Source organism: Scyliorhinus canicula, chromosome 6 (assembly GCF_902713615.1).
Source record: "Scyliorhinus canicula chromosome 6, sScyCan1.1, whole genome shotgun sequence".
NCBI classification, from domain to species: domain Eukaryota; kingdom Metazoa; phylum Chordata; class Chondrichthyes; order Carcharhiniformes; family Scyliorhinidae; genus Scyliorhinus; species Scyliorhinus canicula.
In genome coordinates this window covers 184,030,200-184,057,403 of record NC_052151.1, presented here as the reverse complement: position 1 = coordinate 184,057,403, position 27,204 = coordinate 184,030,200, and the positions used below count along the sequence as shown (strand labels likewise).

The following is a 27,204-nucleotide window of genomic DNA, read 5'->3' as shown; positions in this document are numbered from 1 at the left end:
TCCTCCCTCACGATTGTTGCACGATATCTGTTCATCCGTTGCCGCAGTGTCTGCATGGTCTCTCCAATGTACCACGCTTCGGGACATCCTTTCCAACAGCGTATGAGGTAGACAACGTAGGCCGAGTCGCACAAGTATGTCCACGTACCTGGTGGGTGGTGTTCTCATGTGTAATGGTGGTATCCATGCCGATGATCTGGCACGTCTTGCAGAGGTTGCGTAGTGTGGCCGCTGTTCTGAAGGCTGGATAGTTTGCTGCAAACAATGGTCTGAGGTTGCGCAGCTATTTGAAGACAAGTAGTGGGGCTGTGGGGATGACCTTGGCAAGATGTTCATCTTCACTGATGACGTGTTGAAGGCCGCGAAGAAGATGTCATAGTTTCTCTGCTCCGGGATAGTACTGGACGACGAAGTATACTGTCGGTTGTGTCCCGTGTTTTTCTTGTGAGGAGTCGGTGCGGTTTTTTGCTGTGGCGCGTTGGAACTGTCGATCGATGAGTCAAGTGCCATATCCCGTTCGTACAATGGCATCCTTCAGCGTCTGTAGATGTCTGTAATGCCTCATCTGAGCAGATCCTGTGTATACGGAGGGCTTGTCCATATGGGGATGGCTTCTTTAACGTATTTAGGGTGGAAGCTGGAGATGTCGAGCATTGTGAGGTTATCCATGGGCTTGCTGTAAAGCAAAGTACAGAAGTGACTGTGATGAGATGAGTGTCTCCAAGAATGCAACCGATTCTGGAGAGTAGTCCATGGTGAGTCTGCTGGTGGGATGGAACTTATTGATGTCATCGTGTAGTCGTTTCAGTGATTCTTCGCTGTGGGTCCAAAGGAAAAAATGTGATCGATGTATCTGGTGTATAACGTCGGTTGAAGGTCCTGTACGGGAAGGAGGTCTTTGACAAACTTGTGCATGAAGATGTTGGCATATTGAGGTGCGAATTTGGTCCCCATGGCTGTTCCATGTGTCTGGATGAAGAACTTGTCGAAGGTGACGACGTCATGATCCAGAATGAAGCGAATGAGTTGCAGAATTGCGTCTGGAGATTGGCAGTTGTCGCCGTTGAGTATTGAGGCTGTTGCAGTAATGCCGTCGTCATGGGGGATGCTGGTATAGAGTGCCAAGACGTCCATTCTGACAAGGAATGTTCCTGGTTCAACTGGTCCATGGGTGCTGAGTTTCTGTAAGAAGTCATCGTATCGCGACAGAACCTGGGCGTTCCTTGTACGATGGGTTTCAAAATGCCCTCGATGTAGCCAGAGAGGTTCTCACACAGGGTCCCATTGCTTGATACGATAGGATGGTCTGGTGTGTTGGCCTTGTGTATTTTCGCAAGGCAGTAGAGATCCCCAACACGGGGAGTATGTGGGATGAGAGCACGTAGGGTGCTCTGAGGGTCTGGATCCTTGGTCTTGATCAGTCTCTTGTGTTGGCAGGTGTGTTCCTTGGTTGGATCTGTGGGTAACTGTCTGTAGTGTTCCTGGTTGTTGAGTTGTCGGTACACTTCTTTACAGTAGTCCGTTCTGTTCAGTGTGACAGTGGCCCCTCCTTTGTCTGCTGGTTTGATGACGATGATGCGGTTGGTCTTGAGATGGCGTTGCGTTGTGCTTGGGTGACGTCCGGGGCTGTCTTGTGAATGCGACTGCTGAATCTGGCATTGACACGACTTCTGACGGCTTCAGCATACCTGTCGAGTCTAGGGCAGCGGTCTTCCGGAGGCGTCCAATTCGACTCTTTCCTCTTCGGTTGCCGTATCGCAGATCTCTCAGTCTTGTGTTCCGGTTCATTGGTTGTCTCATTGGGTTCGCTGTTGGCCTCTTGGGGTCTATGGAAGAACTCCCGGAGCCTCATTCGCCTGATGAATTCCTCCGTGTCTGCCGCAAGACTGATGGGGTCCATTTTGGTGGTGGTGCTGAAATTGAGCCCTCTGCTGAGGACTTTGATTTTGTCTGGTTGAGGGGTGTAGTCTGACAAGTTGACAATAGTATTGTTTTGTATTGTTTTCTACTGTGGTGCCTAGGGAGGCTTGGTAGCTGCTGGTGGTGATGCCAAGTTTCTCAACCTTCCTGTTCTTGGTGCGCCACGCAGTATTGTTGTCTCATCTGTTTGGCGGTGTTCCGCAGCTGGTCTGCTGAGTCCTGAACGCAAGTTGAGAATATGGCCTCTATCTTGGTTTCCAGGTTGCGGCGTCTGCTGCAGAACTGATGTATGAGGTGGTTGAGGAGTGTGAGATAGGTGCGACGGCAGAGTTTCTCAGTGGAGTCTGTGTTATAGGTCGACTTGAGTGGGTTTGTAATCTGTAGCCCTTTCGGGATCTTGTCTGCTTTCTTGCATCTTTGTAGAAACTTTGTGCTCCGAAAGCTAGTGATTCGAAACAAACCTGTTGGACTTTAACCTGATGTAAAATATCAGCAACACATATTAACAAAGTTAGGAATAACCAGATGATAAGGAGAGGGTACTGAGTGAGCAGAAAGGGAGGACAGTAAGTACAAGGGCACAAGAACATGGCGCTGATTAATAAAACTGGGGAATTGACTGAGCACGTTATAGCAACTGTAAGTATAATTTACATTGAAATCCTGGGCAGCGGAGCAATAAAAGTGCAGTGTCATATTTTTCCTACAGTTGAATCCTGCTGTTGGTTGGGGCGAGGGGGGGGGGGGGGCGGTGACTGGAAAGTGAGCTCCTTCCTCGAGCAATCCCCCAGGAGGGAGAAAATGAAGTGGTGACAGAATTCAGCTCCGTCAGTGGTCTTCAAACACCCAGTAAGTTTAGCTGTTTCCTTTCCCAGGCACAAAATGATCAATAATAGACTTGAATGAAGTATTTTACACAGAATTTACAGTGCAGAAGGAGGCCATTCGGCCCATCGAGTCTGCACCGGCTCCTGGAAAGAGCACCCTACCCAAGGTTAACACCTCCATCCTATCCCCATAACCCAGGAACCCCACCCAACACTAAGGGCAATTTTGGACACTAAGGGCAATTTAGCATGGCCAATCGACCTAACCTGCACATCTTTGGACTGTTGAAGGAAACCGGAGCATCCGGAGGAAACCCACGCACACACGGGGAGGATGTGCAGACTCCGCACAGACAGTGACCCAAGCCGGAATCGAACCTGGGACCCTGGAGCTGTTGTTAAGAAAACAACAACTTACTTCATAGCTTTGTACAACCTTTCTCACCTTAGCTGTAATTGGAAATGGTGCCACTACCATGACAACGAGATCCCATGTCAGATGGGAATATGGCTCAGTGGGTAAGACTCTCATCCTGGAGTCAGCAAGTTGTGGGTGAAAGTCCCACAGCACACCAGAGACTTAAGTACACATCTAGGCTGATTCTCAAGGGTAGTATTGAAGGTGTGAGTGGTAGTCCTGCCTTTTGAATAAATCACTAAACCAATATTAATCGCTTAAAGGCAGGAGACCGAATCAGAAGTGCAAATATTATAGAAATTTAAAACAAATTGTGTCGCAAAATTGATTTTGGGGGCTAAATATCAGAATAGGAATAAAAGATACAGTTGGGAGACAGAGTTTGTTGGAATCTGCTCCTCGCAGATAAATGACTTCTGTTGCCACTTTGCGATGCCATGGTCTAGTATATCCCAACATTCATCCTGGAATGTTAAGCCTATTGACTTTTGGACATATGTGGTTTCCGTTCCCACGTACATGCAAATGCCCTGATATTGTTTCAATGCCTAGGGACATTGATCTTGGCATAGGTGGGTGTGGCTGGGTCGAAGGCTCTGCACTAAACAAATAATGGTTGAAGAACAATTTCTTACCTGCAGCAAGTTCATTGTCACCTCACCAGTCTGCCGGGAATCAAGCGACTTGAACAGCCCTGTTTTTAAAATAAAACCCACAGTGAGTACTACGGGACATATCACAAGACCTAATTATTTAACTACTATCATCTCGATGGGTTGTTCATAAAGGTGTGAGAAAATTGTCTTTCGGCTTAATGAAAGAGGACTACAAATAGTTGGCTTGAAAGGTCAGTAACATAAACTGAGCCACTACCTGGGATTAACTTTTACGTTTGTAAAAGCCTGTCCTCACACAACTCAGCCTTGGTCCCTTTGTTACAGGCCCATGACCTGGGATCATTCCTGCTGATTTGAATTGAATCAGAGCCTGGGCCTCTGACCTCTTTGTGGAGCACAAAACAGGAAAGAGGACAGACTCCGATCTGAGGGGGCTGGTTCCATTCCATCTGCACCAGACACAATATGAATATGAGTGCACCCAGATGACATTCAGATTGACCTGACCAGTACCTGACTCTGTATCTGCATTGGCCCAACATTCCTCCCAGTTAGTTGAAATTCCAATTAATAATTCCCCTATCACTCTCCATTAATCAAATACCCCTCATTACTCAAAATCCCAATTCCTCCTATCCTATTATTTTCATTGAATCAGCTGCACCAGCTGTGTTTCAAAAAGCTTCAATTCAGCGCTCGTGTGTCCGGTGTTGATTAAATTTATAACAGACATCGAATCAGCATAGCATAGAAGGAAATTATTTTGTTCATTATTCCTGTGCCTGCTCTTTACAAGTGTCCCACTATCCCAACTCCACCCCCATAGCCCTGCACATCTTTTCTCTTCGAAACCAAAATTCTTTTGGAAGTTACTATTGAATCTGCTTCCATCACCCTCTCAGGGAGCCATTACCAATCACCACCCTCTCAGGGAGCCATTCCCGATCACCGCCCTCTCAGAGCCATTCCCGATCACCGCCCTCTCAGAGCCGTTCCCGATCACCGCTCTCTCAGAGCCATTCCCGATCACCGCTCTCTCAGAGCCATTCCCGATCACCACCCTCTCAGAGCCATTCCCGATCACCGCCCTCTCAGAGCCATTCCCGATCACCACCCTCTCAGAGCCATTCCCGATCACCACCCTCTCAGGGAGCCATTCCCGATCAGCGCTCTCTCAGGGAGCCATTCCCAATCACCGCTCTCTCAGAGAGCCATTCCCGATCACCACCCTCTCAGAGCCATTCCCGATCACCACCCTCTCAGAGCCATTCCCGATCACCACCCTCTCAGGGAGCCATTCCCGATCACCGCTCTCTCAGGGAGCCATTCCCGATCACCGCCCTCTCAGAGAGCCATTCCCGATCACCACCCTCTCAGGGAGCCATTCCCGATCACCACCCTCTCAGGGAGCCATTCCCAATCACCGCTCTCTCAGAGCCATTCCCGGTCACCACCCTCAGAGAGCCATTCCCGATCACCGCCCTCTCAGAGAGCCATTCTCGATCACCGCCCTCAGAGAGCCATTCCCGATCACCACCCTCTCAGGGAGCCATTCCCGATCACCACCCTCTCAGGGAGCCATTCCCGATCACCACCCTCTCAGAGAGCCATTCCCGATCACCGCTCTCTCAGTGAGCCAATCCCGATCACCGCCCTCTCAGAGCCATTCCCGATCACCACCCTCTCAGGGAGACATTCCCGATCACCACCCTCTCAGGGAGCCATTCCCAATCACCACCCTCTCAGGGAGCCATTCCCGATCACCGCCCTCTCAGGGAGCCATTCACAATCACCACCCTCTCAGGGAGCCATTCCTGATCACCACCCTCTCAGAGAGCCATTCCCGATCACCACCCCCTCAGAGAGCCATTCCCGATCACCGCCCTCTCAGGGAGCCATTCCCGATCACCACCCTCTCAGAGAGCCATTCCCGATCACCGCTCTCTCAGTGAGCCATTCCTGATCACCGCCCTCTCAGAGCCATTCCCGATCACCGCCCTCTCAGAGCAATTCCCAATCACCACACTCTCAGGGAGCCATTCCCGATCACCACCCTCTCAGGGAGCCATTCCCAATCACCGCCCTCTCAGAGCTATTCCCGATCACCGCCCTCTCAGAGAGCCATTCCCAATCACCGCCCTCTCAGGGAGCCATTCCCGATCACCGCCCTCTCAGAGAGCCATTCCCGATCACCGCCCTCTCAGAGCCATTCCCAATCACCGCCCTCTCAGAGAGCCATTCCCGATCACCGCCCTCTCAGAGAGCCATTCCCGATCACCGCCCTCTCAGAGCAATTCCCAATCACCACCCTCTCAGGGAGCCATTCCCGATCACCACCCTCTCAGGGAGCCATTCCCAATCACCGCCCTCTCAGAGCCAATCCCGATCACCGCCCTCTCAGAGAGCCATTCCCAATCACCGCCCTCTCAGGGAGCCATTCCCGATCACCGCCCTCTCAGAGAGCCATTCCCGATCACCGCCCTCTCAGAGCCATTCCCGATCACCGCTCTCTCAGTGAGCCATTCCCGATCACCACCCTCTCAGAGAGCCAGTCCCGATCACCGCCCTCACAGAGCCATTCCCGATCACCGCTCTCTCAGGGAGCCATTCCCGATCACCGCCCACTCAGAGCCATTCCCGATCACCGCCCTCTCAGAGCCATTCCCGATCACCGCTCTCTCAGGTAGCCATTCCCGATCACCGCTCTCTCAGAGCCATTCCCGATCACAACCCTCTCAGAGCCATTCCCGATCACCACCCTCTCAGGGAGCCATTCCCGATCACCACCCTCTCAGAGCCATTCCTGATCACCGCCCTCTCAGGGAGCCATTCCCGATCACCGCCCTCTCAGAGCCATTCCCGATCACCGCCCTCTCAGAGCCATTCCCGATCACCGCCCGCTCAGAGCCATTCCCGATCACCGCCCTCTCAGGGAGCCATTCGCGATCACCGCCCTCTCAGTGAGCCATTCCCGATCACCACTCTCTCAGAGCCATTCCCGATCACCAACCTCTCAGAGCCATTCCCGATCACCACCCTCTCAGGGAGCCATTCCCGATCACCGCCCTCTCAGAGCCATTCCCGATCACCGCCCTCTCAGGGAGCCATTCCCGATCACCGCCCTCTCAGGGAGCCATTCCCGATCACCGCCCTCTCAGGGAGCCATTCCCGATCACCGCCCTCTCAGGGAGCCATTCCCGATTACCGCCCTCTCAGGGTGCCATTCCCGATCACCGCCCTCTCAGAGCCATTCCCGATCACCGCCCTCTCAGAGCCATTCCCAATCACCGCTCTTTCAGAGAGCCATTCCCGATCACCGCCCTCTCAGAGAGCCATTCCCGATCACCACCCTCTCAGAGCCATTCCCGATCACCACCCTCTCAGAGAGCCATTCCCGTTCACCGCCCTCTCAGAGAGCCATTCCCGATCACCACCCTCTCAGAGAGCCATTCCCGATCAGCACCCTCTCAGAGCCATTCCCGATCACCGCCCTCTCAGAGAGCCATTCACGATCACCGCTCTCTCAGGGAGCCATTCCCGATCACCGCCCTCTCAGAGCCATTCCCAATCACCACCCTCTCAGGGAGCCATTCCCGATCACCGCCCTCTCAGAGCAATTCCCGATCACCGCCCTCTCAGGGAGCCATTCCCGATCACCGCCCTCTCAAGGTGCTATTCCCGATCACCGCTCTCTCAGGGAGCCATTCCCGATCACCGCCCTCTCAGAGAGCCATTCCCGATCACCGCCCTCTCAGAGCCATTCCCGATCAGTGCCCTCGCAGAGCCATTCCCGATCACCACTCTCACAGAGCCATTCCCAATCACCGCCCTCTCAGAGCCATTCCCGATCACCACCCTCTCAGAGCCATTCCCGATCACCGCTCTCTCAGAGAGCCATTCCCGATCACCGCCCTCTCAGGGAGCCATTCCCGATCACCACCCTCTCAGGGAGCCATTCCCGATCACCACCCTGTCAGAGAGCCATTCCCGATTACCGCCCTCTCAGAGCCATTCCCGATCACCACCATCTCAGAGCCATTCCCGATCACCACCCTCTCAGAGAGCCATTCCCGATCAGCACCCTCTCAGAGCCATTCCCGATCACCGCCCTCTCAGAGAGCCATTCACGATCACCGCTCTCTCAGGGAGCCATTCCCGATCACCGCCCTCTCAGAGCCATTCCCAAGCACCACCCTCTCAGGGAGCCATTCCCGATCACCGCCCTCTCAGAGCCATTCCCGATCACCGCCCTCTCATGGAGCCATTCCCGATCACCGCCCTCTCAAGGTGCTATTCCCGATCACCGCTCTCTCAGGGAGCCATTCCCGATCACCGCCCTCTCAGAGAGCCATTCCCGATCACCGCCCTCTCAGAGCCATTCCCGATCAGTGCCCTCGCAGAGCCATTCCCGATCACCACTCTCACAGAGCCATTCCCAATCACCGCCCTCTCAGAGCCATTCCCGATCACCACCCTCTCAGAGCCATTCCTGATCACCGCTCTCTCAGAGAGCCATTCCCGATCACCGCCCTCTCAGGGAGCCATTCCCGATCACCACCCTCTCAGGGAGCCATTCCCGATCACCACCCTGTCAGAGAGCCATTCCCGATTACCGCCCTCTCAGAGCCATTCCCGATCACCACCATCTCAGAGCCATTCCCGATCACCGCCCTCTCAGAGCCATTCCCGATCACCACCCTCTCAGAGCCATCCCCGATCACCACCATCTCAGAGCCATTCCCAATCACCGCCCTCTCAGAGAGCCATTCCCGATCACCGCCCTCTCAGAGAGCCATTCCCAATCACCGCCCTCTCAGAGAGCCATTCCCGATCACCGCCCTCTCAGAGCAATTCCCAATCACCACCCTCTCAGGGAGCCATTCCCGATCACCACCCTTTCAGGGAGCCATTCCCAATCACCGCCCTCTCAGAGCCATTCCCGATCACCGCCCTCTCAGAGCCATTCCCGATCACCACCCTCTCAGGGAGCCATTCCCGATCACCGCCCTCTCGGAGCCATTCCCGATCACCGCCCTCTCAGGGAGCCATTCCCGATCACCGCCCTCTCAGAGCCATTCCCGATCACCACCCTCTCAGTGAGCCATTCCCGATCACCGCCCTCTCAGAGCCATTCCCGATCACCGTTCTCTCAGAGCCATTCCCAATCACCACACTCTCAGAGCCATTCCCGATCACCGCTCTCTCAGGGAGCCATTCCCGATCACCGCCCTCTCAGGGAGCCATTCCCGATCACCGCCCTCTCAGGGAGCCATTCCCGATCACCACCCTCTCAGAGCCATTCCCGATCACCGCCCTCTCAGAGCCATTCCCGATCACCACCCTCTCAGAGAGCCATTCCCGATCACCGCCCTCTCAGAGCCATTCCCGATCACCACCATCTCAGAGCCATTCCCAATCACCGCCCTCTCAGAGAGCCATTCCCGATCACCGCCCTCTCAGAGAGCCATTCCCAATCACCGCCCTCTCAGAGAGCCATTCCCGATCACCGCCCTCAGAGCAATTCCCAATCACCACCCTCTCAGGGAGCCATTCCCGATCACCACCCTCTCAGGGAGCCATTCCCAATCACCGCCCTCTCAGAGCCATTCCCGATCACCGCCCTCTCAGGGAGCCATTCCCGATCACCGCCCTCTCAGAGAGCCATTCCCGATCACCACCCTCTCAGTGAGCCATTCCCGATCACCAACCTCTCAGGGAGCCATTCCCGATCACCGCCCTCTCAGAGCCATTCCCGATCACCGCTCTCTCAGAGCCATTCCCGATCACCGCCCTCTCAGAGCCATTCCCGATCACCGCCCTCTCAGAGCCATTCTCGATCACCGCCCTCTCAGAGCCATTCCCGATCACCGCCCTCTCAGGGAGCCATTCCCGATCACCGCTCTCTCAGAGCCATTCCCGATCACCGCCCTCTCAGAGCCATTCCCGATCACCGCCCTCTCAGGGAGCCATTCCCGATCACCGCCCTCTCAGAGCCATTCCCGATCACCGCCCTGTCAGAGCCATTCCCGATCACCACCCTCTCAGGGAGCCATTCCCGATCACCGCCCTCTCAGAGAGCCATTCCCAATCACCGCTCTCTCAGTGAGCCATTCCCGATCACCACCCTCTCAGAGCCATTCCCGATCACCGCCCTCTCAGAGCCATTCCCGATCACCGCCCTCTCAGAGCCATTCCCGATCACCGCCCTCTCAGAGAGCCATTCCCAATTACCGCTCTCTCAGTGAGCCATTCCCAATCACCGCCCTCTCAGAGAGCCATTCCCGATCACCACCCTCTCAGAGCCATTCCCGATCACTGCCCTCTCAGGGAGCCATTCCCGGTCACCGCCCTCTCAGAGCTATTCCCGATCACCGCTCTCTCAGGGAGCCATTCCCGATCACCACTCTCTCAGAGAGCCATTCCCGATCACCGCCCTCTCAGGGAGCCATTCCCGATCACCGCCCTCTCAGAGCCATTCCCGATCACCGCTCTCTCAGGGAGCCATTCCCGATCACCACCCTCTCAGAGAGCCATTCCCGATCACCGCTCTCTCAGGGAGCCATTCCCGATCACCACCCTCTCAGAGCCATTCCCGATCACCGCCCTCTCAGGGAGCCATTCCCGATCACCACCCTCTCAGAGCCATTCCTGATCACCGCCCTCTCAGGGAGCCATTCCCGATCACCACCCTCTCAGAGCCATTCCCAATCACCACCCTCTCAGAGCCATTCCCGATCACCGCCCTCTCAGAGCCATTCCCGATCACCGCCCTCTCAGGGAGCCATTCCCGATCACCGCCCTCTCGGGGCGCCATTCCCGATCACCACCCTCTCAGAGAGCCATTCCCGATCACCGCCCTCTCAGGGAGCCATTCCCGATCACCACCCTCTCAGAGAGCCATTCCCGCTCACCGCCCTCTCAGGGAGCCATTCCCGATCACCGCCCTCTCAGAGAGCCATTCCCAATCACCGCTCTCTCAGTGAGCCATTCCCGATCACCGCCCTCTCAGAGCCATTCCCGATCACCGCCCTCTCAGAGCCATTCCCGATCACCGCCCTCTCAGAACCATTCCCGATCACCGCCCTCTCAGAGAGCCATTCCCAATTACCGCTCTCTCAGTGAGCCATTCCCAATCACCGCCCTCTCAGAGAGCCATTCCCGATCACCACCCTCTCAGAGCCATTCCCGATCACTGCCCTCTCAGGGAGCCATTCCCGGTCACCGCCCTCTCAGAGCCATTCCCGATCACCGCTCTCTCAGGGAGCCATTCCCGATCACCACTCTCTCAGAGAGCCATTCCCGATCACCGCTCTCTCAGGGAGCCATTCCCGATCACCGCCCTCTCAGAGCCATTCCCGATCTCCGCTCTCTCAGGGAGCCATTCCCGATCACCACCCTCTCAGAGCCATTCCCGATCACCACCCTCTCAGGGAGCCATTCCCGATCACCACCCTCTCAGAGCCATTCCTGATCACCACCCTCTCAGAGCCATTCCAGATCACCGCCCTCTCAGAGCCATTCCGATCACCACCCTCTCAGGGAGCCATTCCCGATCACCACCCTCTCAGAGCCATTCCCAATCACCACCCTCTCAGAGCCATTCCCGGTCACCGCCCTCTCAGAGCCATTCCCGATCACCGCCCTCTCAGGGAGCCATTCCCGATCACCGCCCTCTCGGGGAGCCATTCCCGATCACCACCCTCTCAGAGAGCCATTCCCGATCACCACCCTCTCAGAGAGCCATTCCCGATCACCGCCCTCTCAGAGAGCCATTCCCGATCACCGCCCTCTCAGGGAGCCATTCCCGATCACCACCCTCTCAGAGAGCCATTCCCGATCACCACCCTCTCAGAGAGCCATTCCCAATCACCGCCCTCTCAGAGCCATTCCCGATCACCGCCCTCTCAGAGCCATTCCCGCTCACCGCCCTCTCAGGGAGCCATTCCCGATCACCGCCCTCTCAGAGCCATTCCCGATCACCACCCTCTCAGAGCCATTCCCGATCACCACCCTCTCAGGGAGCCATTCCCGATCACCGCCCTCTCAGGGAGCCATTCCCGATCACCGCCCTCTCAGGGAGCCATTCCCGATCACCGCTCTCCTAGGGAGCCATTCCCGATCACCACCCTCTCAGAGAGCCATTCCCGATCACCGCCCTCTCAGAGCCATTCACATTCACCGCTCTCTCAGAGAGCCATTCCCGATCACCACCCTCTCAGGGAGCCATTCCCGATCACCGCCCTCTCAGAGCCATTCCTGATCACCGCCCTCTCTGAGCCATTCCTGATCACCGCCCTCTCAGAGCCATTCCCGATCACCGCCCTCTCAGAGCCATTCCCGATCACCGCCCTCTCAGAGCCATTCCCGATCACCGCCCTCGCAGAGCCATTCCCGATCACCACCCTCTCAGGGAGCCATTCCCGATCACCGCCCTCTCAGAGCCATTCCCAATCACCGCCCTCTCAGAGCCATTCCCGATCACCGCCCTCTCAGAGAGCCATTCCCAATCACCGCCCTCTCAGGGAGCCATTCCCGATCACCGCCCTCTCAGAGAGCCATTCCCGATCACCGCCCTCTCAGAGCCATTCCCGATCACCGCTCTCTCAGTGAGCCAGTCCCGATCACCGCCCTCTCAGAGCCATTCCCGATCACCGCTCTCTCAGGGAGCCATTCCCGATCACCGCCCTCTCAGAGCCATTCCCGATCACCGCCCTCTCAGAGCCATTCCCGATCACCGCTCTCTCAGGTAGCCATTCCCGATCACCGCTCTCTCAGAGCCATTCCCGATCACAACCCTCTCAGAGCCATTCCCGATCACCACCCTCTCAGAGAGCCATTCCCGATCACCGCTCTCTCAGAGAGCCATTCCCGATCACTGTCCTCTCTGAGAGCCATTCCCGATCACCACCCTCTCAGGGAGCCATTCCCGATCACCGCCCTCTCAGGGAGCCATTCCCGATCACCACCCTCTCAGAGCCATTCCTGATCACCGCCCTCTCAGGGGGCCAATCCCGATCACCGCCCTCTCAGAGCCATTCCCGATCACCGCCCTCTCAGAGCCATTCCCGATCACCGCCCGCTCAGAGCCATTCCCGATCACCGCCCTCTCAGGGAGCCATTCCCGATCACCGCCCTCTCAGTGAGCCATTCCCGATCACCACTCTCTCAGAGCCATTCCCGATCACCAACCTCTCAGAGCCATTCCCGATCACCACCCTCTCAGGGAGCCATCCCCGATCACCGCCCTCTCAGAGCCATTCCCGATCACCGCCCTCTCAGGGAGCCATTCCCGATCACCGCCCTCTCAGGGAGCCATTCCCGATCACCGCCCTCTCAGGGAGCCATTCCCGATTACCGCCCTCTCAGGGAGCCATTCCCGATTACCGCCCTCTCAGGGTGCCATTCCCGATCACCGCCCTCTCAGAGCCATTCCCGATCACCGCCCTCTCAGAGCCATTCCCAATCACCGCTCTTTCAGAGAGCCATTCCCGATCACCGCCCTCTCAGAGAGCCATTCCCGATCACCACCCTCTCAGAGCCATTCCCGATCACCACCCTCTCAGAGAGCCATTCCCGTTCACCGCCCTCTCAGAGAGCCATTCCCGATCACCACCCTCTCAGAGAGCCATTCCCGATCAGCACCCTCTCAGAGCCATTCCCGATCACCGCCCTCTCAGAGATCCATTCACGATCACCGCTCTCTCAGGGAGCCATTCCCGATCACCGCCCTCTCAGAGCCATTCCCAGTCACCACCCTCTCAGAGAGCCATTCCCGATCACCGCCCTCTCAGAGCCATTCCCGATCACCGCCCTCTCAGGGAGCCATTCCCGATCACCGCCCTCTCAGAGCCATTCCCGATCACCGCCCTCTCAGGGAGCCATTCCCGATCACCGCCCTCTCAAGGTGCTATTCCCGATCACCGCTCTCTCAGGGAGCCATTCCCGATCACCGCCCTCTCAGAGAGCCATTCCCGATCACCGCCCTCTCAGAGCCATTCCCGATCAGTGCCCTCGCAGAGCCATTCCCGATCACCACTCTCACAGAGCCATTCCCAATCACCGCCCTCTCAGAGCCATTCCCGATCACCACCCTCTCAGAGCCATTCCCGATCACCGCTCTCTCAGAGAGCCATTCCCGATCACCGCCCTCTCAGGGAGCCATTCCCGATCACCACCCTCTCAGGGAGCCATTCCCGATCACCACCCTGTCAGAGAGCCATTCCCGATTACCGCCCTCTCAGAGCCATTCCCGATCACCACCATCTCAGAGCCATTCCCGATCACCGCCCTCTCAGAGCCATTCCCGATCACCACCCTCTCAGAGCCATTCCCGATCACCACCATCTCAGAGCCATTCCCAATCACCGCCCTCTCAGAGAGCCATTCCCGATCACCGCCCTCTCAGAGAGCCATTCCCAATCACCGCCCTCTCAGAGAGCCATTCCCGATCACCGCCCTCTCAGAGCAATTCCCAATCACCACCCTCTCAGGGAGCCATTCCCGATCACCACCCTCTCAGGGAGCCATTCCCGATCACCGCCCTCTCAGAGCCATTCCCGATCACCACCCTCTCAGGGAGCCATTCCCGATCACCGCCCTCTCGGAGCCATTCCCGATCACCGCCCTCTCAGGGAGCCATTCCCGATCACCGCCCTCTCAGAGCCATTCCCGATCACCACCCTCTCAGGGAGCCATTCCCGATCACCACCCTCTCAGAGAGCCATTCCCGATCACCGCCCTCTCAGAGAGCCATTCCCGATCACCGCCCTCTCAGGGAGCCATTCCCGATCACCACCCTCTCAGAGAGCCATTCCCGCTCACCGCCCTCTCAGGGAGCCATTCCCGATCACCGCCCTCTCAGAGAGCCATTCCCGATCACCGCTCTCTCAGTGAGTCATTCCCGATCACCGCCCTCTCAGAGCCATTCCCGATCACCGCCCTCTCAGAGCCATTCCCGATCACCGCCCTCTCAGAGCCATTCCCGATCACCGCCCTCTCAGAGAGCCATTCCCAATTACCGCTCTCTCAGTGAGCCATTCCCAATCACCGCCCTCTCAGAGAGCCATTCCCGATCACCACCCTCTCAGAGCCATTCCCGATCACTGCCCTCTCAGGGAGCCATTCCCGGTCACCGCTCTCTCAGAGCTATTCCCGATCACCGCTCTCTCAGGGAGCCATTCCCGATCACCGCTCTCTCAGGGAGCCATTCCCGATCACCGCCCTCTCAGAGCCATTCCCGATCACCGCTCTCTCAGGGAGCCATTCCCGATCACCACCCTCTCAGAGAGCCATTCCCGCTCTCCGCTCTCTCAGGGAGCCATTCCCGATCACCATCCTCTCAGAGCCATTCCCGATCACCACCCTCTCAGGGAGCCATTCCCGATCACCACCCTCTCAGAGCCATTCCCGATCACCACCCTCTCAGAGCCATTCCCGATCACCACCCTCTCAGGGAGCCATTCCCGATCACCACCCTCTCAGAGCCATTCCCAATCACCAACCTCTCAGAGCCATTCCCGATCACCGCCCTCTCAGAGCCATTCCCGATCACCGCCCTCTCGGGGAGCCATTCCCGATCACCACCCTCTCAGAGAGCCATTCCCGATCACCACCCTCTCAGAGAGCCATTCCCGATCACCGCCCTCTCAGAGAGCCATTCCTGATCACCGCCCTCTCAGGGAGCCATTCCCGATCACCACCCTCTCAGAGAGCCATTCCCGATCACCACCCTCTCAGAGAGCCATTCCCAATCACCGCCCTCTCAGAGCCATTCCCGATCACCGCCCTCTCAGAGCCATTCCCGCTCACCGCCCTCTCAGGGAGCCATTCCCGATCACCGCCCTCTCAGAGCCATTCCCGATCACCACCCTCTCAGAGCCATTCCCGATCATCACCCTCTCAGGGAGCCATTCCCGATCACCGCCCTCTCAGGGAGCCATTCCCGATCACCGCCCTCTCAGGGAGCCATTCCCGATCACCGCTCTCTCAGGGAGCCATTCCCGATCACCACCCTCTCAGAGAGCCATTCCCGATCACCGCCCTCTCTGAGCCATTCCCATTCACCGCTCTCTCAGAGAGCCATTCCCGATCACCACCCTCTCAGGGAGCCATTCCCGATCACCGCCCTCTCAGAGCCATTCCTGATCACCGCCCTCTCAGAGCCATTCCTGATCACCACCCTCTCAGAGCCATTCCCGATCACCGCCCTCTCAGAGCCATTCCCGATCACCGCCCTCTCAGAGCCATTCCCGATCACCGCCCTCTCAGAGCCATTCCCGATCACCGCCCTCTCAGGGAGCCATTCCCGATCACCGCTCTCTCAGAGCCATTCCCGATCACCGGCCTCTCAGAAAGCCATTCCCAATCACCGCTCTCTCCGAGAGCCATTCCCGATCACCGCCCTCTCAGAGAGCCATTCCCGATCACCACCCTCTCAGGGAGCCATTCCCGATAACCGCCCTCTCAGAGCCATTCCCGATCACCACCCTCTCAGGGAGCCATTCCCGATCACCGCTCTCTCAGAGAGCCATTCCCGATCACCGCCCTCTCAGGGAGCCACTCCCAATCACCGCCCTCTCAGAGAGCCATTCCCGATCACCGCCCTCTCAGAGAGCCATTCCCGATCACCGCCCTCTCAGGGAGCCATTCCCAATCACCGCCCTCTCAGAGAGCCATTCCCAATCACCACCCTCTCAGAGCCATTCCCAATCACCGCTCTCTCAGAGAGCCATTCCCGATCACCGCCCCCTCAGGGAGCCATTCCCAATCACTGCCCTCTCAGAGGCATTCCCGATCACCGCCCCCTCAGAGAGCCATTCCAGATCACCGCCCTCTCAGAGCCATTCCCGATCACCGCCCTCTCAGGGAGCCATTCCCGATCACCGCCCTCTCAGGGAGCCATTGCCGATCACCACCCTCTCAGGGAGCCATTCCCGATCACCACCCTCTCAGGGAGCCATTCCCGATCACCGCCCTCTCAGAGCCATTCCCGATCACCGCTCTCTCAGAGCCATTCCCGATCACCGCCCTCTCAGAGAGCCATTCCTGATCACCGCCCTCTCAGAGAGCCATTCCCGATCACCGCTCTCAGAGCCATTCCCGATCACCGCTCTCTCAGAGAGCCATTCCCAATCACCACCCTCTCAGGGAGCCATTCCCAATCACCACCCTCTCAGGGAGCCATTCCCGATCACCGCCCTCTCAGAGCCATTCCCAATCACCACCCTCTCAGGGAGCCATTCCCGATCACCGCCCTCTCAGAGCCATTCCCAATCACCACCCTCTCAGAGAGCGATTCCCGATCACCGCCCTCTCAGAGCCATTCCCGATCACCGCCCTCTCAGAGAGCCATTCCCAATCACCGCCCTCTCAGGGAGCCATTCCCGATCACCGCTCTCTCAGAGAGCCATTCCAGATCACCGCCCTCTCAGGGAGCCATTCCCGATCACCGCTCTCTGAGAGCCATTCCCGATCACCGCCCTCTCAGAGCCATTCCCGATCACCGCTCTCTCAGAGAGCCATTCCCGATCACCGCCCTCTCAGGGAGCCATTCCCGATCACCGCCCTCTCAGGGAGCCATTCCCGATCACCGCCCTCTCAGGGAGCCATTCCCAATCACCGCCCTCTCAGAGCCATTCCCAATCACCACCCTCTCAGAGAGCCATTCCCAGTCACAGCCCTCGCAGAGCCATTCCCGATCACCACCCTCTCAGAGCCATTCCCGATCACCGCCCTCTCAGGGAGCCATTCCCGATCACCGCTCTCTCAGAGCCATTCCCGATCACCGCTCTCTCAGAGCCATTCCCGATCACCGCCCTCTCAGAGAGCCATTCCCGATCACCGCTCTCTCAGGGAGCCATTCCCGATCACCGCCCTCTCAGAGAGCCATTCCCGATCACCGCTCTCTCAGGGAGCCATTCCCGATCACCGCCCTCTCAGGGAGCCATTCCCGATCACCGCCCTCTCAGGGAGCCATTCCCGATCACCACCCTCTCAGAGAGCCATTCCCGATCACCGCCCTCTCAGAGCCATTCCCGATCACCGCTCTCTCAGAGCCATTCCCGATCACCACTCTCTCAGTGCCATTCCCGATCACCGCCCTCTCAGAGCCATTCCCGATCACCGCTCTCTCAGAGAGCCATTCCCGATCACCGCCCTCTCCGGGAGCCATTCCCGATCACCCTCTCAGGGAGCCATTCCCGATCACCACTCTCTCAGAGAGCCATTCCCGATCACCACCCTCTCAGAGCCATTCCCGATCACCACCCTCTCCGGGAGCCATTCCCAATCACCGCCCTCTCAGAGCCATTCCCGATCACCACCCTCTCGGAGCCATTCCCGATCACCGCCCTCTCAGAGCCATTCCCGATCACCGCCCTCTCAGAGCCATTCCCGATCACCGCCCTCTCAGGGAGCCATTCCCGATCACCACCCTCTCAGGGAGCCATTCCCGATCACCCGCCCTCTCAGAGAGCCATTCCCGATCACCACCCTCTCAGAGCCATTCCCGATCACCACCCTCTCCGGGAGCCATTCCCAATCACCGCCCTCTCAGAGCCATTCCCGATCACCACCTCTCGGAGCCATTCCCGATCACCGCCCTCTCAGAGCCATTCCCGATCACCGCCCTCTCAGGGAGCCATTCCCGATCACCGCCCTCTCAGGGAGCCATTCCCGATCACCGCCCTCTCAGGGAGCCATTCCCAATCACCGCCCTCTCAGAGCCATTCCCGATCACCACCCTCTCAGAGAGCCATTCCCGATCACCGCCCTCTCCGGGAGCCATTCCCAATCACCGCTCTCTCAGAGAGCCATTCCCGATCACCGCCCTCACAGAGAGCCATTTCCAGTCACCGCCCTCTCAGAGAGCCATTCCCGATCACCACCCTCTCAGGGAGCCATTCCCGATCACCGCCCTCACAGAGAGCCATTCCCAATCACCGCTCTCTCAGGGAGCCATTCCCGATCACCGCTCTCTCAGAGCCATTCCCGATCACCGCCCTCTCAGAGAGCCATTCCCGATCACCGCTCTCTCAGAGAGCCATTCCCGATCACCGATCTCTCAGAGAGCCATTCCCAATCACCACCCTCTCAGGGAGCCATTCCCGATCACCGCCCTCTCAGAGCCATTCCCGATCACCGCCCTCACAGAGAGCCATTCCCAATCACCGCTCTCTCAGGGAGCCATTCCCGATCACCGCTCTCTCAGAGCCATTCCCGATCACCGCCCTCTCAGAGAGCCATTCCCGATCACCGCTCTCTCAGAGAGCCATTCCCGATCACCGATCTCTCAGAGAGCCATTCCCAATCACCACCCTCTCAGGGAGCCATTCCCGATCACCGCCCTCTCAGAGCCATTCCCGATCACCGCCCTCACAGAGAGCCATTCCCAATCACCGCCCTCAGAGCCATTCCCGATCACCGCCCTCTCAGAGCCATTCCCAATCACCACCCTCTCAGAGAGCCATTTCCAATCACCGCCCTCTCAGAGAGCCATTCCCGATCACCGCCCTCTCAGAGCCATTCCCAATCACCGCCCTCACAGAGAGCCATTCCCAATCACCGCCCTCAGAGCCATTTCCAATCACCGCCCTCACAGAGAGCCATTCCCAATCACCGCCCTCTCAGAGCCATTCCCAATCACCACCCTCTCAGAGAGCCATTTCCAATCACCGCCCTCTCAGAGCCATTCCCGATCACCGCCCTCTCAGAGCCATTCCCAATCACCACCCTCTCAGAGAGCCATTCCCGATCACCGCCCTCTCAGAGAGCCATTCCCGATCACCGCTCTCTCAGAGAGCCATTCCCGATCACCACTCTCTCAGAGAGCCATTCCCGATCACCGCCCTCTCAGGGAGCCATTCCCGATCACCGCCCTCTCAGAGCCATTCCCGATCACCGCTCTCTCAGAGCCATTCCCGATCACCGCCCTCTCAGGGAGCCATTCCCAATCACCGCCCTCTCAGGGAGCCATTTCCGATCACCGCCCTCACAGAGAGCCATTCCCGATCACCGCCCTCTCAGAGAGCCATTCCCAATCACCGCTCTCTCAGAGCCATTCCCGATCACCACCCTCTCAGGGAGCCATTCCCAATCACCACCCTCTCAGGGAGCCATTCCCGATCATAACAACTCTCGCTATGAAAAACCTCCCATCACCCCCTTCCAGTTTTTTGCCAATTATCCTAAATCTCTGGTTACCAATCAATCCTCTTGCCAATGGAAACAGTTTCTCCTTATTTACACTATCAAGACCCCTCAAAATGTTTTGAAAACTTCCCCCTCACCTCCTCAAACCCAGTGTCACTAGCCTCTTCACATACCGTATATACTCGCGTATCCTTCGATCTCACGTATCATGCGACCCCTACATTTTCGTCCCCAAAACATGATTTTATGGTATACCTGATGTAGCATGCGAGTCACTTTTTTGGAAATTAATTTTGGAAACTAAAAATTCCAAATGGTATAATTGTGTGGGGTTTCTGCAGAGTTGATTCTGCTGTGAAAGCTGTTCGCGATTCGAACAGTTTTCCAGCTGGCTTTACTCGCGTCGTTCAGCCACTTGCCGTTTCCATTCATAAAAACATGAATGGAAACGTCAAGAGGCTGAACATCTTCCCATCAGAATGCTGTGGTCAAAATCTGAAGAGTAGTATTCTGATGGGAAGATGTTCAGCCACTTGACGTTTCCATTCATGTTTTTATGAATGGAAACGGCAAGTGGCTGAATGACGCTAGTAAAGCCAGCTGGATGCTATGTGACTTACCTTGGCCAGCATTTCACACCCGCGATTTTTGTACCTCGCGTATCATGCGACCCCCGAAATTTAGGCTTCAAATTAGGTGCTCAAAAGTCGCATGTTACGCGAGTATATACGGTAACTGAAGCCCTTCAAGCCTGGTACCACTGGTACAGCTCTCTCTCTCTCACTCTCCAGGGCCTTGATGTGTATGTAAGAAAGTGCAAAGAGATAGAATAAGATTGATTCTCGTGCAAAAAGGGTGGGACACAAGGAGAGAAGCTCGATGGTTTAAAAGTATGGCTGGATATTCCTTGACAGTGTCAATAATGCTTCTTTAGGTTTGGTGAGCAGGACTTTGCAGCAAGCTTCAAGTCTGCATCAACAAGATCACCACAAGGTGGCAGCACCTCCACAGGATTTTGGCACCTCCAGCCACCTAATCAGGTCCGCAGCATCGTAAAACAGCCCAGAGCACTTCACAATTTCGACTGACCCACTGCAGGTAATATTAGGACAGGTGATCAGAAGCTTGGTCAAAGAGGTATCTTTTAAGGAGTGATGAGAGGAGAGAGGTGGAGCGACTTAGAGAAATAAGTCCAGAGTTTTGGGCCTAGGCAGCTGAAGGCATGGCCACTGCCAGTGGTGATGCGATGGAAATTGCAGATGCTCAAGAGGTCAGAATTGTAGGAATGCAGAGAAATTGGAGGGTTATACGGCTGGAGAAATAGGGAGGGTTAAGGCTGTGGTGAATGTATTATACTAATAATCCACCAGTGTATTTGTATCTGTGCTGTCGCACTAGTATTTGTATATTTGTATCTGTGCTATACTGTTGCCCTTGTGGGCTTCTCCTATGGGCCATTGTATGGCATTAGGGGAACATGTTGGGTACGTATGGGCTCCGCCCATGGCTCCTCCCCCTTAAAAGGAGGTATAAAGAGCAGTCATCCTGCAGGCAGTTCTCAGCATTGGTTCAGTCGCAGGCAGGCTCTGTTCTAAGTTGATTAAAGCCACGGTTTACTTCTACTCATGTCTTGAGTGAATTGATGGTCGCATCAAAGGCTTTGGAGGGACTTTTAACACAAGGCTGGGCGTTTCAAAATTGAGGTGTTGTCAGACTGGGAATCAGTGCCGGACTGTGACCACAGCGTGTGGTGGATAAACGTTGGCGCAAATTAGGATGGGGGGCCACAGAGTTTTGGAAGACCTGAAATTTATGGAGGGCAGATGCGGCGAAGGTGGTTAAGAGATCAATGGAATAAAGTTGCGTCCTTCACTGTCACCGGGTCAAAAACCAGGAAGCCCCTCCCTTGCACAAGATAGACTGCAGCGGTTCGAGAAGGCACCTCACCACCACCTTTTCAAGGTTAATTAAGGATGGACAATCAACGCTGACCTAACCAGTGGTGCCCACATCCTGAGAAAAGATTTTCAAAATTTTCTGTCAGGGGCTACTATCTTCCACTGGACAATAACCAGCCTCACTTTAAAAAAGCAGATTATCTGCATTATCACATTATTGTTTGTGGGAGCTTGCTGTGCTCAAATTAGCTGCCGTGTTTTCCACATTACAACAGTGACCACGCTTCAGGAGGTCATTCATTGGTCAGATATGGCCGGAAGTCGTGAAGGGTGCTATATAAATGCACTGTGGGGGCGGCATGTGGCACAGTGGTTAGCACTGGACTGCAGTGCTGAGGACCCGGGTTCAAATCCCGGCCTTGGGTCACTGTCTGTGTGGAGTTTGCACATTCTCCACATGTCTGCGTGGGTTTCACCCCCACAACCCAAAGATGTGCAGGTTAGGTGGATTGGGCACGCTAAATTGCCCCTTAAAAAAGAAACATAATTGGCTACTCTAAATTTTTTTTTTAATGCATTGAAAGATCAGGAGGCTGTCTTGGTCAGCGAGAGATGATAAGTATCCATTCTGCTTGGCAACCAGATAATACTCTGACTTCCGGGCGGGAGTCAGCCGTACAGTGGAGGGCTCCCGCTCAGGAATAGTATTTTTGGGGGTTTAACGCCCGGTCCCAGGGACAACGGAGGCTGAGAAAGCTGTAAGAAGGCACAGGGAGGAGAAATGTCCAAGTTTGGGAGAAAGACAGCTGTGAAAAGGGGGTTAATGAAAGTCCGCCGGGGAGTGGAAAAGTCAGCACAGGAACTGAAAGGAAAGCGGAGGCTGGGGCACCAGGGGAGGCTGCATCGCTCACAGCAGAAGAAATGACCAAGGTGATGGCTGTGGAACATGGAAAAACAGTTCACAAAGCACATGGAAGCGATGAAGAAGGAGATGGGGGCGGTATTGAAAGTGCTGGTGGAGAAGGCGATTGCCCCGGTGAGGGCGGCGGTATCGAGCACAGCAGGGGAGGTGCGGGAGCAAGGTGAGACATTGAAGGAAGTGGAAGAGGCATTATCGCAGCACAGTGATCAACTCACCTTGATGGGGAAGGAGCTGCGCAGGGTGATAGAGACCAACAAGGGGCTGCGTGCCAAAATGGAAGACTGGGAAAACAGATCCAGGCGACAGAATTTGAGGATTGTGGGTTGCCCGAAGGGGTGGAAGGCCCGAGGCCGACGGAGTATTTTGCCACGATGTTGGCGAAGCTATTGGGGGAGGGGGACGATCACTCCCGATAGGAACTGGATTAGGCTCGTCAGTCGTGGAGACCTATACCAAATGGCCTATGCCAATGGAAGATTTAGCTTTCAAGTTAGTCTGTACCAGGGAATTTCAGCAAAACCTGCCATGGGACAATCCGTGTAGCTTTCAGATTATACCATATGAGGGAATTCTGGGGAGTTTTATCGACTGGGCCCGGGCTTATGAGCCACCAAGAGTAGTGACTGTGTTTTCGTAGGTACAGCGTTAATGAGAAAGTCCAGTGCTGGGCAAAGCAGAAGCGGGTGGTGCAGTGGGCTGGAGCTGGTATACGCATATACCAGGATTTTACGGTGGAGCTGGCGAGGAGGCGGGCTGCCTTCAGCCGGGTGAAGAAGGGACTGTACATCAACAAGGTGCAGTACGGCACAGTATATCCAGCTAAGTTTTTAAAAAAATTTAGAGTACCCAATTCATTTTTTCCAATTAAGGGGCAATTTAGCGTGGCCCATCCATCTACCCTGCACATCTTTGGGTTGTGGGGGCGAAACCCACGCAAACACGGGGAGAATGTGCAAACTCCACACGGACAGTGACCCAGAGCCGGGATTGAATCTGGGACCTCGGCGCTCTGAGGCTGCAGGGCTAACCCACTGCGTCACCGTGCTGCCCGTATCCAGCTAAGGTGAGGGTGACCTACGAATCCAAGAACTTTTATTTTGGGATGTCGGAAACGGCGGCCGGATTTGCAAAGGCAGAAGGACTGTGGCAGAATTGAGAAATGGTCGTGTACCAATGTCGCCTCGTGTAACTTTATTTTTTCACTGCATGTTGGTGTATGTACTAAACGAGTCGACGCTGTATATATTTGGACAAGGGAAGAGATGGGACTATCATTTGCAATGATGATTCTTTGGGGCTTGGGTGTGTATGCTGGGGTTGTGTGCTAAAGGGGATTTCTTGGTTTTCCTGGGACCAGGCAAGCGGGAAGGAGACCCGAGCGGGGGCCTCCACGCTGGCTGGTTTAAGCCGGCCAGTGAACGAGAGTGAGGTGGGGGGAGGGGCTGCGGCCATCGGAGCCTGGTAGAATAGGTTTCATTGAGTCTAGCCGGGGTGAAAAGTTGGGGGAAGGAACCGAGGTTGGGGCGAGAAGTTTACAAGAGGAAGTGGAGGGGAGGAGTCTTGGAGGGGGGTACGGAGGAGGGTCTACAATTCATGGGTGTCATTCACGGTATTCTTTCGAGGATTGGATGGCGTTGAATATTAGTGGGGGGCTGGGGGGGGTGGGTGGACCACATATGTCAATGGTGACCAGAGGCGATTCCTGATTCATTTTTCTTTTTTCCTTTTTTTCCTCCTTGGGAGGGTTTGCTTTATTTGATGCTTATGTTGTCAGGTGGGCCGTTGTTTGGGGGTTGGTGGGAGGATGGGATTGTTGTTGTTAATAAGGGGATTGACATTGTATTCGTTACCGTTTACTGTTTGTTGGTGGGGTGTAAATATTGAAGAAAATATGAAAATGGAGAATAAAAATATATTTTTAAAACTGAGATAATACTCACTGAATGAAGTCTCCAATCGAACCATGCAACGGAGGAAGTGATCAAAATCGATTTGTAGGTACTCGTCTGTGTAGCGGAGGACCAGCAGCTGCAGTAACTGGTTGTTGATCTGAAACCCTGGAGATCAACATTTGCAGTTTGATTACAATCAGAGCTGAATTGGAAACAACTGAGATATCTGACAGCCCGAATTTCACTCCAGCGCATTAGGCAAATGAGCATGTTGGACAGTGACCAGGAATCGTAAAATGCCATAGAACAAGGAGACACGGTGATGCACTATCAATTGACCACAGAAGCGAGGTTGTAGTCTGAAACCGAAGGCTTTAATAGAGAAGATGTTTCCCCAGCAGCTCAGGTACAGAAAGGAAGCTGTGGGGAATACACAGGATCTTATACCCCGCCTTACAGGGCGGAGCTACCTTACAACTCTAACCAATAGGTGACTAGTGTTATATACCATTGGGCCAATGAGCAGCGAGCCTTCTCCACCAATGATGTCCCGGCATTGCTAGTTACCGTAATACCTCTAGTCATACTACCACACACGGATCTTGCCATCACTCTCTGCTGCGCACTCATTTTTCATTACACTTTTACTGAATGGACAACAGCCCAAATCAGAGACCCGATTGAGCATAAGCTGCGGCTGCAAGCAGATTATTTTACCCCCATTGGCCCTCCTAAACCTCTCCTTTCATGAATGCTGAACTTAGAATGTCTGAATAATTACTTGCTAATGATATAGGATACTGCCATTTTTTCCAGTGTTTAGTTAGTGAAACTTTCTGTTAAGGCTGGAGGGAAGTGACACCGGATCACTGCTCCAGATCCCAGTCACACTGGATCACTGCTCCAGATCCCAGTCACACTGGATCACTGCTCCAGATCGCAGTCACACTGGATCATTACCCCAGATCGCAGTCACACTGGATCACTGCTCCAGATCGCAGTCACACTGGATCATTACCCCAGATCGCAGTCACACTGGATCACTGCTCCAGATCGCAGTCACACTGGATCACTGCTCCAGATCGCAGTCACACTGGATCACTGCTCCAGATCCCAGTCAAACTGGATCATTACCCCAGATCCCAGTCACACTGGATCACTGCTCCAGATCGCAGTCACACTGGATCACTGCTCCAGATCGCAGTCACACTGGATCATTACCCCAGATCCCAGTCACACTGGATCATTACCCCAGATCCCAGTCACACTGGATCATTACCCCAGATCCAAATTACACTGGATCACTGATCCAGATCCCAGTCACACTGGATCACTGCTCCAGATCCCAGTCACACTGGATCATTACCCCAGATCCCAGTCACACTGGATCACTGCTCCAGATCGCAGTCACACGGGATCATTACCCCAGATCCCAGTCACACTGGATCACTGCTCCAGATCCCAGTCACACTGGATCACTGCTCCAGATCCCAGTCACACTGGATCATTACCCCAGATCCCAGTCACACTGGATCACTGCTCCAGATCCCAGTCACACTGGATCACTGCTCCAGATCGCAGTCACACTGGATCACTGCTCCAGATCGCAGTCATACTGGATCACTGCTCCAGATCCCAGTCATACTGGATCACTGCTCCAGATCCAAATTACACTGGGTCACTGCTCCAGATCCCAGTCACACTGGATCACGATCCAGATCCCAGTCACACTGGATCACTGCTCCAGATCCCAGTCACACTGGATCACTGCTCCAGATCGCAGTCACACTGGATCACTGCTCCAGATCCAAATTACACTGGGTCACTGCTCCAGATCCCAGTCACACTGGATCGCTGCTCTAGACCCAAATTACACTGGATCACCACTCCAGATGCCAGTTACACTGGATCATTTCTCCGTATCCTAATTACACTGGATCACTACTCCATATCACAGTAACACTGGATCATTGCTCCAGATCCCAGTAACACTGGATCACTACTCCATAACACAGTAACACTGGATCATTGCTCCAGATCCCAGTTACACTGGATCATTTCTCCAGATCCTAATTACACTGGATCACTACTCCATATCACAGTAACACTGGATCATTGCTCCAGATCCCAGTAACACTGGATCATTGCTCCAGATCCCAGTAACACTGGATCACTACTCCAGATCCCAGTTATGCTGGGCTCACTATTCAAGACTCCAGTAATGCAGGAATCACTATTCCAGATCCCAGTTAAGCTGGGAGCACTACACCAGATCCCAGTAATGCTGCAATCACTATTCCGGGTCACAGTTACATTGGGATCACTACTCAGTTTCCCAGTTACACTGGGATCACTATTCCAGATTCCAGTACTGCAGGGAACACTATTAAAGATCCCAGTTACACTGGGATCACTACACCAGATCCCAGTAATTCTTGTATCACTATTCCAGATTCCAGTAATGCTGGAATCACTATTCCAGCTCCCAGTATTGTTGAGATCTTTTCCTGACATTCCATTAGTGCCACACTCACGAGCACAGGATTGACACCAATCCTTAT

The 27,204-nt window shown here is 55.2% G+C and overlaps 1 protein-coding gene across 1 annotated transcript in view; it reads right to left on the bottom strand.

Annotated features, from left to right (window-relative positions):
• Positions 1-27,204, bottom strand: part of capn9 (calpain 9) — a 114,321-nt gene that overhangs the window by 2,558 nt on the left and 84,559 nt on the right. Inside the window, exons 18-19 of the mRNA XM_038800615.1 lie at positions 24,692-24,808; positions 3,801-3,859 (exon numbers count right to left, since the gene is read on the bottom strand). Of these exons, the coding sequence (XP_038656543.1) occupies positions 3,801-3,859; positions 24,692-24,808 (176 nt within the window). The remainder of the gene's footprint in view (positions 1-3,800; positions 3,860-24,691; positions 24,809-27,204) is intronic.